We start from the raw sequence: 15,414 nt of genomic DNA, 5'->3' as shown, positions 1-15,414 counted from the left end.
GAGAGGGATAAAAACCAACATTTTTAACTTGGTGGAGCCCAAAGTTTCTGGAACAAATTGTTACACCTCCTTTTGTTAACGGACATCAGCCAAAGGCAGTGAATCAGAAAATCTGTATAAGGCTAAATGCTTTCACTGGGGCTTTAATTGCACAATTACTCCAAGATATTTAGTATTGTATATTTATAATATGGTTATAAAGAAACCCTATTACAGTAGATTATTTTTTCCAGACTTCTAATTGTAATGTTTAAACCTTTTTAATAAGGTTAAGGACTGTTTTTCTAAGTGCTCATTTATTACTAAATAAATGACATCAGTATGCCTCTCTCTAATTAAAGCATTGTAGCCAAAACAACTTCTTTACCATTATTAAACTGAACCTTCCTTCCTTCACAGTAGGAGTCTGGAGATTAGTTTTCCTAATCTAGATGCAAAGAGACTTAAGTAAATTCCTTAGCTGTGTCACCATAGTTGACGTGTAAACATTTATATTATATACAGTATAATATTACAATATTCTCAATATGTGCACTCTATATAACTGCCGTAGTGACGCTGGTATTTTATATTTCTCATTTATGCTTTGAAATTCTTTGCAGCTTGTGGTTCAGCAGCTGGGATTTGACACTCGTGTGACTATCCTGGGTCATGTTCAAAGAGGTGGTACTCCTTCAGCTTTTGATAGAATTTTGGTGAGTGAACCTATGGTGATAACGTATATCTGTCTGCAAACCTGGAAGAGTGCACGTTGCAACAGTAGTAGCAATGTGCTTCCACTTATGCATACATTTTCCTTCTAGAATTTTGAATCATTTATAAAAATCAGTTAATACCCTCAATACTTTTGTGAAGTAGCCAAATATAATTATTGTCCCCAACTCAAGCAACAGAATAGTAATGCTGTTTGCCCCAGGCAACATACAGAGACTGTGGCAGAGCCAGGTTTAGCACTCAGTAACTAGTGGCTCCTAACTCCTTACTGATTCCATTGCTGCCTCTCTATAGGAGGGCAATTTAATCCACAATTGGAGAATCACATCAAATCCAAATTGGTCCACTGAAATCAATACTTATGTGCGTAATTTTTTTCTGGTTGGGGCCATCTTCTATTCTGCTATTTTAGGCATCGCTCTAAATGGACATACCCTTAGAGCCCCGACCGGGGTTATTCTATCTACTACCCAAGATCCACAAACCTGGAAATCCTGGACGCCCCATCATCTCGGGCATTGGCACTCTCACTGAAGGACTGTCTGGATATGTGGACTCCCTACTCAGACCCTACGCCACCAGCACTCCCAGCTATCTCCGTGACACCACAGATTTCCTGAGAAAACTACAGTGCATTGGTGACCTCCCAGAAAACACCATCCTAGCCACCATGGATATAGAGGCTCTCTACACAAACATCCCACACACAGATGGAATACAAGCTGTCAGGAACAGTATCCCTGATGATGACACAGCACAACTTATTGCTGAGCTCTGTGACTTTATCCTCATGCACAATTATTTCAAATTTGGTGACAATATATACCTCCAGACCAGTGGCACCGCTATGGGCACCCGCATGGCCCCACAATATGCCAACATTTTTATGGCTGACCTGGAACAACGCTTCCTCAGCTCTCGTCCACTCACGCCCCTTCTCTACCTAGGCTACATTGATGACATCTTCATCATCTGGACCGATGGGAAGGAGACCCTGGAAGAATTCCACCATGATTTCAACAGCTTCCACCCCACCATCAACCTCAGCCTGGACCAATCTACACGGGAGGTCCACTTCCTAGACACCACCGTACAAATAAGCGATGGCCACGTTAACACCACCCTATACCGAAAACCCACCGACCGCTACGCCTACCTTCATGCCTCCAGCTTCCACCCCGGACACACCACACGATCCATCGTCTACAGCCAAGCACTGAGGTACAATCGCATCTGCTCCAACCCCTCAGACAGAGACCAACACCTACAAGATCTTCACCAAGCATTCTCAAAACTACAATACCCACACAAGGAAATAAAGAAACAAATCAACAGAGCCAGATGTGTACCCAGAAGCCTCCTGCTACAAGACAGGCCCCAAAAAGAAACCAACAGAACTCCACTGGCCATCACCTACAGTCCTCAGCTTAAACCTCTCCAACGCATCATCAGTGATCTACAACCCATCCTGGACAATGATCCCTCACTTTCACAGACCTTGGGAGGCAGGCCAGTCCTCGCCCACAGACAACCCGCCAACCTTAAGCATATTCTCACCAGCAACCACGCACCGCACCATAACAACTCTAACTCAGGAACTAACCCATGCAACAAACCTCGATGCCAACTCTGCCCACATATCTACACCAGCAACACCATCACAGGACCTAACCAGATCAGCTACAACATCACCGGCTCATTCACCTGCACGTCCACCAATGTTATATATGCCATCATGTGCCAGCAATGCCCCTCTGCTATGTACATTGGCCAAACTGGACAGTCACTACGCAAGAGGATAAATGGACACAAGTCAGATATCAGGAATGGCAATATACAAAAACCTGTAGGAGAACACTTCAACCTCCCTGGCCACACAATAGCAGATGTAAAGGTAAAAAGCAACAGAGGGTCCTGTGGCACCTTTAAGACTAACAGAAGTATTGGGAGCATAAGCTTTCGTGGGTAAGAACCTCACTTCTTCAGATGCATTTCTTGCATCTGAAGAAGTGAGGTTCTTACCCACGAAAGCTTATGCTCCCAATACTTCTGTTAGTCTTAAAGGTGCCACAGGACCCTCTGTTGCTTTTTACAGATTCAGACTAACACGGCTACCCGTCTGATAGATGTAAAGGTAGCCATCTTACAGCAAAAAAACTTCAGGACCAGACTCCAAAGAGAAACTGCTGAGCTCCAGTTCATTTGCAAATTTGACACCATCAGATCAGGATTAAACAAAGACTGTGAATGGCTATCCAACTACAGAAGCAGTTTCTCCTCCCTTGGTGTTCACACCTCAACTGCTAGCAGAGCACCTCACCCTCCCTGATTGAACTAACCTCGTTATCTCCATACTGATTTATACCTGCCTCTGGAGATTTCCATTACTTGCATCTGAAGAAGTGAGGTTCTTACCCACGAAAGCTTATGCTCCCAATACTTCTGTTAGTCTTAAAGGTGCCACAGGACCCTCTGTTGCTTTCTAAATGGACAAAAGAACTGGGAGTTACACAAAAATATGGATTATGTACAACAAAACCCTATACACATGCATATTAATCACCTAGAATTGGGGTGACAAAGTGTAAGACCTTGTCTCCACTAGGGAGTGTTTGCTGGTATAGCTATAGCAGTATAGCCATACGGACAAACTCTCCTAGCATAGACAGAGTTTATATGGTAAAAAAAAGTGCTCTTGCTAGTATAGTTTATACCAGTTCCCCAAATGAAATAAGCATTGCTGGTTAAAGAGTATTTTTTCCAGTATAACTACAACTACACTAGGGGTAGTGCTGGTATAAAAATAATCACACTACACAGAAGCATTACTATACTGGCAAAAGTTTCTAGTGTACACCTGGCTTTAGACTGCCTTTGCTACACATCCTTGCAGTGCTGCATATCGAATCACCAACCTAAATTAATGAAATATATAGTTTGTGGATTTGCAGAGAGCATGCACATATACATGCTCAGTTACTACTGATAGGTGCTGTATATGGGGGCCATATAAGTAGGTGGGTAGATTTAAAAAAGAATGACCTTCACTGTAATGTATGTATTAATAATCATATTTACAAGTAATCCTATTTCCTTTAGAAGAGCTCTGATCAAAACCTGACTGTGCAGTGGGCTTGACAAGCCAGCCGTGAGAGCAGGCTTACTTGTCTTGTGGGTCACAGTACCCTAAACATAACCAGCTGTGATCACAGTTATCAAGGAGTGATTGTTTTAACGATGTAAAGAGAAATTTCCCTGTTTCTGTGGTGGGAGCCAACTAATTTACTCCTTTTAATACTGAGTGCATCCGCAAATACAGAGACATCTCTCTATATATTTTATTTTCAGGCAAGCCGTATGGGCGTGGAAGCTGTCCTGGCCCTTCTAGAGGCTACAGCAGATACCCCTGCTTGTGTTGTGTCCCTGTCTGGGAACCAAGCTGTCCGTCTGCCTTTAATGGAGTGTGTGCAGATGGTGAGTTCCGGGAGAAGAGCCAGTTTACACTTATTCATTAACTATAGCAAAGTGCTCTAACAGTCAATGGTCTGTTATTAGTTATAACACATGAATGGAACACTTAACTTGGTAATAATGATCTATTCTTATGTCTTTGCTGTGTGTAATTACTATGTAGTTGTTTTAGGGATAATCACTGACAAATGCAGTCCAACAAAGAAACATTGTTGCTTTTTTTCAGATTTGGAAACCAGTATTGTTTTTCAGTTTCATCTGAATCTTTCATTTTGCACCTTGTGTCTTTGATTACAAAATCTCCATCCATTATAGCTCATTTGCATTAATCTGGTTTCCTCCTCCAAAATTATTCAGTCTTCATTCCAATTTAAGTAAAAAAAAAAAATTCTCCTTTTGTGGCTCTTTTAGGTGCCAATCTTCCCTCTCCTGCCCTCAAACCTGCTTGTCCTCTATAGAAATGGTAAGAAAAATATAAAAATGCCAGTGTGATGCAGGTCACAAGAGACAACAAATCAAACAACAGATTGTCCTTTCAGGATTCCAAATAGCAGTGCTGTTTCAGAACAGATCCATTTACAGTACAGTCCTTAGTTTACTAACCTTTTATTCTATTCTTTTCATTAATTTTTAAGACTCAAGAAGTACAGAAAGCAATGGATGAAAGAAAGTTTTGTGAGGCTGTGAGACTTCGTGGAAGGTACAACACATCAAATCACACCCATCTATCTGCTTTAGGAGATACTGAACTGCTTTGCCTTCCCGTTAATGTTCCAGGGTCTGGGGATGCTCATGCATTATTCTGCATAACTATCCACTCCCCTTCCTCCTGCACCTCAGCTTAATGCTTTGCTGAAGCATAGGCAAGAGTTCAGTCTTTACAGGATTTTTCAGAAAGCATTACACAGAGTTAAACCTCAGGACTATTGTATGTAAGACTCTGCTAAATAGATGGTAATAATCCCCAATCAATTTCAAAGAGAGCACCACACTTTCTTAGTTAAGCAAACATTTAATGCGCACAAAACACACTTTAAATAGGATAAAATGTTATAAATAGTATTTGGAATACTATGAATAACTTTTAAGCAAAATCTCTGAGACAGTAAATCTGCTGGTGTTCCTTATATAGACCTTCCCCCTTTTGTTTCTGTTACAAACATTCAAATATAAGGTTTCAACATAACATTTTCTGTTCATTAGCACACACATCAAAACACATTCTGCTCTGATCGTCTCTCAGAGATGATTTTTCAGTCTTTATGGTGTGACTATGGTATGTTGTGTGTGTCACCTGGACTCTTCAGAGCATGAGAAATAGCAGCATCTCAGTCCTTTAAAACACTTCTGAACCCCGTCAGCAAACAAACAGTCCTTGGATCTCCACAGCTAGCAGGAGTGCAGCCCTCAGGTTAGCAGCTGACCGGTCCTCTCAGTCGTTGGTGAAACAGTATCTTGTTTCTAAAGTGGCACAGGGATTGGGACTCAGTCCACATGGCAGACACATCGCTTAGTCCTGTGTCAATCAGCCACTGAGTCCACAGGGCTGTCTTTAACTCCTATACTTATAACCTTTCCCTCCCTTGCTCTCTGACTGGCTCAGTTCTCAGAGGGTGACTAGAGTATGACCTGCCCGGTTGGTTGCCCACAATGAGAACTTCCTACAGACCCTCAGAACCAGCTACTGAGCATGTCAGTTTAACTCCCACACCCTGTTCTACAGTTTCTATGCCCTTCTAGCTGAATTGCCCTGTCCTGCTCTCTGCATGTGTGCAGAGACAGAATATCCAGCCATGATCTAGGTCTCTTCTCCACTGCTTCTCTTTCCCTCCTAAGAGAAACAAAGTCAAATGCTGCAGTACCAGGCATGTGGGTTACATTAACACTGGCTATTTTATTTTAAATAATGTAGTTAATTATATTGCCAGTAACAGTGGTAGAGGAGCTTTCAGAGGTTTCCTAGAAAGGACAGTAATAAAATTTCATATTCCTATCATTTTCAAAGACTGTAAACAATAATTAACTGCAGCTTGCTTTAAGACTTCAGCATAGACTTTGATCCTGATGTAAGTCTACAATTCAGGCAGGAATGAGTCAACAGGATTGTCTGAGGTGACTGATAATGCTAGTGACTGAATGTGTTTGCTTATGCATAAAATTTGGAACCAAGTACATAGTGTATTAGGGTGGGCGGGCCTAGTAAAGGTAGTTGGTTGTTTTATAAGCACTGCATTAGATCACTGCAAAAACAGTGCAACTCTATTAAGGATTTGTGAAAGTTAGTATGAGAGGAACAAATCAGTTATTGCTTCAAGTTGTTTAATGACAAAACACATCCTTCCCTATCTGTAATACTACTTCGCCTGTTAAATTTTAGAGGGATTTTAGTGACATTCTTACTGTTATTTTAAATACTTTACATTATTTTCAGAGTTCTAGACTTTTCATCTTTCCAGTTTTTAAAATGTTTTGCATCTGTGATTTAACGTTCCAAACAAACAAACAAAATATGTTATTCCTGTTAAGTGTCTGAATTTAGAAAGTCACTGTGATTTTGGTTAAAGTGTAAATGTATATATAATGAAGATAAGCACTTTAGAGAGTAAGATATAGTCATTATCACCTTTAATACTTTTCAATAGCTTTTGTAAAGAAATAGTATTACCACAGTATACTCCCTAGGCGTTCCCTATACTAAATCATATTAACTGCTGGTAGTTGCAAAGATAACGTTGTAAAGTTTTTAAGGTCAGCTACTGTAACTTGAGTTGCTGTCTTTGGTATTATTTACTCTTTAGTTTAATAATGTTGCCCTTTTGATCTGAGCAGCTAGTCAGTTTGGGGCCTGTGGATGTTCCAGTTGGGAACAGAAATTGATGGTAGAAAGGTATTACACCTCTGCCTCGACATAACACTGTCCTCGGGAGCCAAAAAATCTTACCGCGTTATAGGTGAAACCGCGTTATATCGAACTTGCTTTGATCCACTGGAGTGCGCAGCCCCGCCCCCCCGGAGCACTGCTTTACCACGTTATATTCGAATTTGTGTTATATCGGGTCGTGTTATATCGGGGTAGAGGTGTACTTTGATGTAGTTTTGGTTATTTACAAAGAACATACAAGATCCTGTGTCTTTGAATGCAGAAGGAATCAAATAGCCGGAAACAGCTTCTTTTGCTCACAGCACCAAGAGCATGTTAGTCAGCCTGCATCCCTGATCCCAAAACTTCTCCTCAGATTTCTTCCAGGGTCGGGGACAGTGCTTTCAGCTGCTCTGTTAGGCTGTATCTCTCTGAAAGCAATACTCAGAAAAAGCTCTTGGGCAGGTTCAGACACTCCTTTTGTCTTAATTGGGGCTTATGTTTACAGTTATGTTTACTGAAGGGTGAGTTCATACCTATCAGTATCAATCCCATAACAAAATTTCACCCAGCTCAGAAGAATAACTTCTGTTGAAGAATGTGCATCTCCTAAACTAAAATCCTTAGTTTCCTTGTCTCTTCCGCAGACTAGAAATGATCATTGCCTAGTCAATGGCACCTCCTGAACCAGCTTAATTGCTGTAAGTTTGAATCTTGCCATTCAGTTTTTGTGAGGCAACCTTGCAGCCTCATTCATGTCAGTTAGGGGTAAAAGTGAAGCTTCCTGTTGCAGCTGTCTTGTAGAAAATGTAATAGTGTTTGGCGTTAAATTTTCTCCTCTCTGGTATGACAGTTAAGTCTGGCTATCCTGCTGCTTTCCATTCATGCATATTCAGAGCTAAACGTGATTAGCAATAGGAGAATGATCCTCCTTCCATCACTAAAAGGGTCACTTCTGATTGTAAAAAAATTATGACCCTGTATGTGCTTTTAGCAGGGACCTTGTCTGATACTAGCAGGTAATGAGAACAATACTAACAGCCCCTTTCATCTTTCTAAATCATCTCTGTAAAATCAGAACTCTGGTTTTTGGGGTCTATAATGTGTGTGGCTTCTATTTTGGATGCAAAGTGCCAAATTTAACAACTTGTCAAAACCGCATAGATAAAGAGATCCTTATTAGTTACAAAAACACATATTTTCTTTCAAAGATTTTAAAAACTACATAATGAAAACATTATTTTTCCTTCTTTAGGAGCTTTGAAAACAACCTTAACACCTACAAATTATTGTCTCACAGAAAACCAGATACAGAACTTCCAAAGGTAAATTATACAGTATGAATAATTAAATGAGCCATTCTGTTTTTCTGTCTAGTGCACAGAATAATTTTTGTCTGGAATATTTTAACAAAGAAATCTTAAAACAATATTTTCAGTTTGGAATTTAACAACTGTTTCTCTAAAAATAATCTTGTACTGTATTTGATATAATTAAAATCAAAACTTTAATGAAAGATAGAGGCTTGGTAGGAGACACTTTAATTTTCATCATAAAATTGGTATAGAGTAATAGTCTTTTAAAGCCAAGTAATATTCTTCCTAGGAAATTCCTTTCTAAGGAACTTATCTATCATGGGTTTATCTATGGTGCCTATTGCTGTATATCTATGTGATAGTGCCTCCTATTATGCTCCCCTATGTGGCGTGGCATGGCATGGAAGGATGCAAAAGCAAAGTGCTCAGACTTAAAAGAGCCTGTAATTCTTGGTGGAAGGGGAGAGGACACTGGGTAGGAGGATTCCTCACCTCAGCATCCAACGGGCAAAACACTTTGTGAGACCTCAGTGTGTGTGGCTAGAAGGTTAGAAGGTGGAGTTGGGTCAGCAGCTGCGTATGCCATGTGGGCCTGATCTAACCATTCATTGTGCATAGATTAGTGGCAAAATAACCCTGATTCTCCTCTAGTTTGTGAATTGTTCATAAACCAGTCTTGATTCCTACCAGTATATTCATTATTAGGAAGCTTTCACCAAACAGTTTATGTAAACAAATTTCAGCCTGTGGGCTAGTCACAGTTTGTTCATTTTGACTATTCCGTTTTCATTATTCGTGATTTGTGGTGTAGGATAAATCACCTAAATCGCCTGTTGTTGTTTCTTCTTCCTGATTGGATGAGTTATATTTTTTATGGAAGAACGATGTGAATATGACATTTGGAAAAAAAATCAGGTTAAAATTAAGGAACATTCACATGTATACCAGGTGGCCACCCAGAAATGTTGTGAACAGCTAATATCATGACCTCCACATGTAGTGCAAACAAAACATGCCATTTTAGTTTGCAAAAATATTCCCATATCACATTATTGAGTTATTTATCCAGCTCTAGGCTGTTCCCCTAAAAATACTTGAGGGGGGGAGGTTTATTATTGCTACTTGCAATGTTATTTTAAGTCCCTGGCTTCTATTCCCCTCACAGGAGTGGATAGTAGTGTATGTAAGCCACTCAGTGTGGTGCTCTGTTCCCCTGTAGTGGTAGCTGGTCCAAAGAGGTTGTGCCTTATATAGCCTAGGGTAGCAGAAGTGAGACTTTTTGCTCAGGCAGTAGAGGCTCTATGCATTTAGAGCCAGAGGTCCCAGGTTCAAACCCCATTGCTGAGGACCCACCCCCGGGGTGTGGTGTTACAAATGCAGTTGCAGACTGCCAAACAGTGGCATCACGTCCACAGACCAAGGAAAGTATTCTGCGTAGATGCCTTGAGATCCCCAGAATGTGGGCCAGGATTCTCCATGAATTCTTGAGCTCTGTATCATTAGATGGCCATGCCTTCTCTGTAATGTTTACTAACCCTTCCTCTACTTAGGTTTTCTGTCATATATGTTCTGCAGTCTCAGAGCTTTGGAAACATTACATCTAGTTTTCTCTCTGCATGAAAGGAGTGATTAGGCTCTCGAACCCTTAATGCTGCTAGATTTGTAGTTGTGCTTCCTTTCTTTTCCTCTTCCACTGAATTGGGTTTAGTTAGCCTGTTAGGTTTTTCTTCTGAGAAAACTATGTATTTTATATTTTTAAGTTTGATCACGGGTCTCTTTATTTTACAAAAGGAAAATTCCAAACTTTCCATAGTCTTTGGAAAAATGGAATTGCTAGAGTATAAACTCTTTGGCTTAGATTTATTGCCATGTTCAGCTACTGGCTAAGAGTTTAAACATGAATACAGAAAATATTGATTTTATATACATATATAGGAACTGAAAAAGTATGGCAACATGCAGATAGATAAAACCAGGAAGAATTTATGCTTTAAAGGAAATCAGGCAATGAAGGAAACAAGAAATATAAAGTAGAGACCATTTTTAAACTAGAAACAAATAAAATTGCAGGGAATAAAACAGGGCAGAGGAATCTTTAGGCATAAAGGCCAAGATTTTAAAAAATAGGAGCCTAAATCAGGTTCCAAAATGCATATTTAGATGCCTAAATCAGTGGTCTGATTTTCAGGAGTGCCAAGCACTTAGTAGAATCTGTTGATCGTAATGGAAGCTGATGGATGATCAGCACAGCAGCTTTGAAAAACCAGGCCATTTATTTAGATACCTAAACATAGGAATTTAGCTTTAGGCTAATATATATATTTTTTAAATTTGGCTATAGTCTTGCTCTGTATGGCATTAGTGGGTATTGTAGGTTGGCCTGTAATTGTTAGTAACTGTTAGGATTTGATCAAACAAATGTTTTTGGTTTTGTTTTGTAAGTGTTAAGAGGTTTTGGATTTAAATTGTTCAGGTGCTTGGCAGTTTAAAAATATCCAGAAAACTGCTTTTCACTAAAGAGAAAACATGTAAATGAACTGTTGATATACTATGTCACAGGAGTTTATATAATTATTGTTGTCTAAAAGCAAACACACATAGAAAAGTAGTCAAACTTGCTGGGGGAAAAAAAACAAGAACAGGGTCGAATGGAAGAAGCAAGAATAGCAAAGCCAAGAATGTAATAATGTAGTGGCCTATTACAGAAAGAAAAATAACTAAAAAAATCTATGGTAAAATAATAATCCTCAGCTGGTATAAATCAGCATTGCTCCGTATACTAGGTAAGGGAATCACCCATAGTATTCTAGTGCAAAATAAATAAATAAAGATTTGTCAGTGTCTAAGTTTCTTGATGAAGATTTTGTTTCTTGAGTAACTTATCAAGTTTTGAGTATTAACCCATTTGGATTGTAGGATTGTAGTTACTATCTCCTTACAATTGTTAGGTGGTTAATTAGCAGAAAATGTCTGTAGGAGTAGCCTGTTTCTTTAAAATCTTTCTGTTCTCTTTTACAGGACCATCTCTCATGTAGTGTACGTAATTACTTGCACAGTGATTAACCTTAGACAGCTCAGTAACCTTTGTAGGTTTTGAGACTATGTTTTACTTTTGCATGGTAATGAGATTTAATTTGCCTTTTTTTTTTTTTTAATTGTACATTTGTGCTCAACAGCTGGATGGTAGAATTTTCAGGACCTGTGCTTCAGTTTTGCCACAGATTTATTTATATCAAGCCTTTTTCACCCAACCCCCCCTGAATTTTAGTTTCTGTAAAATCTCTCAAATGAAACTTAAATTGATTTCTGTAAAATGAAGATTTCATAATGTACTGATAACCATTTTCTCTGTAGAAATTTTTAATGCTTATCCTATCGTGGCATGTTTATCCCAAGCCATACCATGTGTATTGACAGAGGGTTATAAAAGACAGGGGGCCCGATCCTGCAAACTCAAGTAGACTACTTGCATGAGTTAAGGGCCCAATGCTGAAAATTGTAATATTGGTATAAAATACTAATGAAGAATGAAGAGGTCAATGGAGAATAAAAGCAAAGAGCATGAGATCTGTAGATGTCTGAATTACCGTAGTGTTATCATAGTTTAATAACTTAATGACAGTTCTTAGTCCTGAGAGCAAATAAGTGTCCACCATCTAGTTCCATGGTCTAGGGTTGAGCAATGGTAAGATGATTTCTCCAGTCCATTCATTATTAGATGAATATTGAGGTGATGTCCAAGAAAAATGATCTTTTCTTTGATGTCCAAGAAGGTCAGATAATAAATTTCTCTGCTAGCTATTCCAGTCTTTAAGTATCAGGATGCAAAATTCTGGCAATGGTGCAACAGAAGTATCCAAATGTTACTCACCATCAGCCATATGTAAGCAAAAAGATTTAACGTTTCAGGAACCACAGCCATTTCATTTTTAATAGCCACAATATTATGTAAGATTTGCCAATACCATGTGTGAAGGCTTAGTCATCAGGCAAATTAAACGTCTCCTTGAAGGCAGCAGAAGAAAATGAAATATCAATTTGCAGTACAAAACTTTTCATAAATTACTCAGCATAAAATCCTTTAGGACAGACAGGTGATACTATGTTCTTTTAAATTTGACTTACATATAAATTAGCAGCCCAAACTTAATATTTGGTTATAGATTCTTAATAAATAAAAGCATACACATGCATTCTACATTCTGTATATAATAAGGCCCTGATCCAGCAAAGTCATGCCTATTTCTTGCAGAGTTAAAGTCATAGAAAGTCAGCTGTAGTACTTCAGTGCTTTGCTGGCTATGATCCTAAGTGTGCAGCAGCATAGCATTCCTTCAGATACTGGAAAATTACACTCTTCACCACAGGCCAACACAGGCTGACATGCACTGTCACACTCTATGGCACAATGGCCGGGAAATAACACTGCCCATGCAATATTTGCATAAATACCATGATTTTTGTTAGCAACTGTTTGTTTTTTTAAAACCTGTAATCTTTAGAAAAAATGTTTATTCTCTTTTGGGATTGAAAATGGAAGAATTTCCTGCTCAGTTAGGCCATTGCTATGCCAAAATCCGTGCAGAGCATTTTAATGCATGTCATTTTAATGTGGAGATGCTACTGAATGTGATTAACAAATTGCTTAAAGCTCAATGAGTGCTGCCACACAAGCTCAGACTATTTTGCATTTTGCTTCTGCTGTTCACTAGCACTTGAATGCTTCACCCTTACTAAATGTAAAATAACATAGTTTAACTTCTCCAGAAGGTAAGCCATGCAAAGTTTTAGTTCTATCCTTATTAAGATTTTTTTGGGGCAGTATTAATTTCAACTGTGGAAATACGAAACCAAATTCTATGTATTATGAATATAGACTTACTTCTTTCATTTAAAAGTAATGGGTCATATTCTTAACTGGTGTAAACCAGCATGGCTTCATGGAAGTCAATGGAGCTGCACTGATTTACACTGCCTGAGGATCTGGCCCAATGTCTAATAGTTATAATTTAAAGATTTTTTTTTTTAGTACAACTTTCAAGGAAAATAACCAGTGATTAATTTGTAAAGAACACTTCTCCATTTCAGGTGTTGCTTGTTGTAGAGAAGGCGTGAGTTTAGTAGAGTTCTATGAACCAGGGTTAAAATTAGTCTGAAAGATGTTTTGCTAATTTTTTACTCAATAACTTGACTTTTTTTTACCCTGACAAAACTCATTTCGACTTGTCATTACCTTTAGCACTTACAATAGAAATCAAAGCATAGAGCTGTTTCTTTAGGAAAGAAGCCGTGGTCTCAGTTACACCAGTGTGACGTAGGAGTAACTCCTTTGCAGAAAAGAATATTTGCTGTTCCAAAACTGGTGTGAGGTCAGAATCAGACCCTGTATATCTCACCTATAAATAAAAGGAACATCTTATGACAACATTCTGTGTATTTGGTTACCTGAGGAGTACTGAATGTGCTCTCCTGTAAATCCACCTACAAACAATTGTTTTGACATATCCAAGGTAAATTCATAATTAAGCAAAGAGGGACTTTGACACTGATAAAAGCATGTGTACAAAACACAAATTACCTGATAATATTCTGTTTCCCTTTATTATTGCAGATCTTGTTTTATTAAGAGCTTTTCTCCTTACAGCCCAGCTTGTTCTCTGCTCTGATCTTTGGTAAAGTCATAAACCTCTATTTGATGTTGTAGCCTTAGCTGCGAAATCACTGCAGTACACATGTTCATTATCCTGACTTCATTGTAGAATTAAATAGAGAGACATTCTGAACTCTGAAAGAACTAAAAACCTTTACCTAAATACAATACTTTTAATTCCCGTCAATAGCAAACATTACTTACCCAAAAGTAGTTCGTGTTGTCTAAATCTGATCTCTGAACCATAATCCCACTGTGAAAGTCTCTTTAAGTGACTGTTGTTATGGTATCTTGCCCGCATAAGGATTTGGCAGGCATTTTAATTTCAAGCTGATGTCTTTTCTGCTCCATGAGTCAGCTGATAACACATGCTTAGTGGTTATGCCACTGGACCAAAACATGTCCCTTCCCACTCTTTGCCTTGCCTACTTTGGGTGTTCTTTGTTGCAAATTTCTGCACTGATATTCTGACACCAAGTGGATAACTGAGTTTTTTTCTGTCATATTTTTTTGACCCTGTTAGAACGAAAATACAAGATCCTGAGTGATTTGATCTTCAAGGCAAATGCAGCTCTTGGTCAAAACTGTTTTAAAAAGAATTAGAAAAGCTAGATCTTTTGTTCTTTTACTGATTGTTTCTATATGGCTTTTTAAAATTTGAAGATGATGTGCTGAAACCTTTTCACCCACTTAAATCTAGAACAGTTTTTTTAAACTTTTGAAAACTGCTATAGATCTTTTTACTATACAGTTGCTATGTAAAATTAGAATATCTGTCAGTCACTTCACTGTTGTACATTCTGTCTAACAATTGTTTTCTCTTTCTTTTGCAGACTAATTTTAATGTGGCAGTTTTAAATGTAGGTGCCCCTGCAGCTGGTATGAATGCTGCTGTCCGATCTGCAGTAAGAGTTGGCATAACTGAAGGTCACAACATGTTTGCTGTCATTGATGGATTTGAAGGCTTTGCTAATGGCCAGGTTAGTACAAAATGACTTCATTTAAAGTACTGTCAATTGTTTTTTTTATTTTGTACCTTTTTGTCATATTTCTAGTGGAGATACAGAAATGACTGTGATATCATTCAGTGAACTGACTCCACAAGAGTTTTTAAATTTAACTGCTTATCTATAGAAACACGTAGTTAATTCAGATTGGAGCTGTATACTTTATTACCAATAAAAACTTATAAATACATAGATCATGTCACATGTGTACCTTTCCCATTGCTAAGCACTTGCTATAGAGACTAAGGATGTCTTGATGCAATATACAAGTGCTAAACACCAGCAACGGAATTCCCTTGCAGCCCAGAACCAGTTAATCTATGCATTAATATTCAGTTTGAGATTATTTGTTACATTGTTAAACACCAACAACGTGTGTCGTGCTATACTGAACAG

At 38.5% G+C, this 15,414-nt stretch overlaps 1 protein-coding gene across 4 annotated transcripts in view; it reads left to right on the top strand.

Annotated features, from left to right (window-relative positions):
- The window catches only part of PFKP (phosphofructokinase, platelet), a 67,583-nt gene that overhangs the window by 27,333 nt on the left and 24,836 nt on the right, over window positions 1-15,414 (top strand). For all 4 annotated transcript variants that reach the window (XM_065399651.1, XM_065399649.1, XM_065399648.1 and 1 more), the window contains exons 8-12: window positions 603-695; window positions 4,063-4,188; window positions 4,821-4,885; window positions 8,301-8,370; window positions 14,845-14,991. In XM_065399651.1, coding sequence (XP_065255723.1) covers window positions 603-695; window positions 4,063-4,188; window positions 4,821-4,885; window positions 8,301-8,370; window positions 14,845-14,991 — 501 coding nt within the window. The remainder of the gene's footprint in view (window positions 1-602; window positions 696-4,062; window positions 4,189-4,820; window positions 4,886-8,300; window positions 8,371-14,844; window positions 14,992-15,414) is intronic.

Source organism: Emys orbicularis, chromosome 2 (genome assembly GCF_028017835.1).
Source record: "Emys orbicularis isolate rEmyOrb1 chromosome 2, rEmyOrb1.hap1, whole genome shotgun sequence".
Classification (NCBI taxonomy): Eukaryota; Metazoa; Chordata; order Testudines; family Emydidae; genus Emys; species Emys orbicularis.
This window is presented reverse-complemented; position numbering and strand designations above follow the sequence as displayed.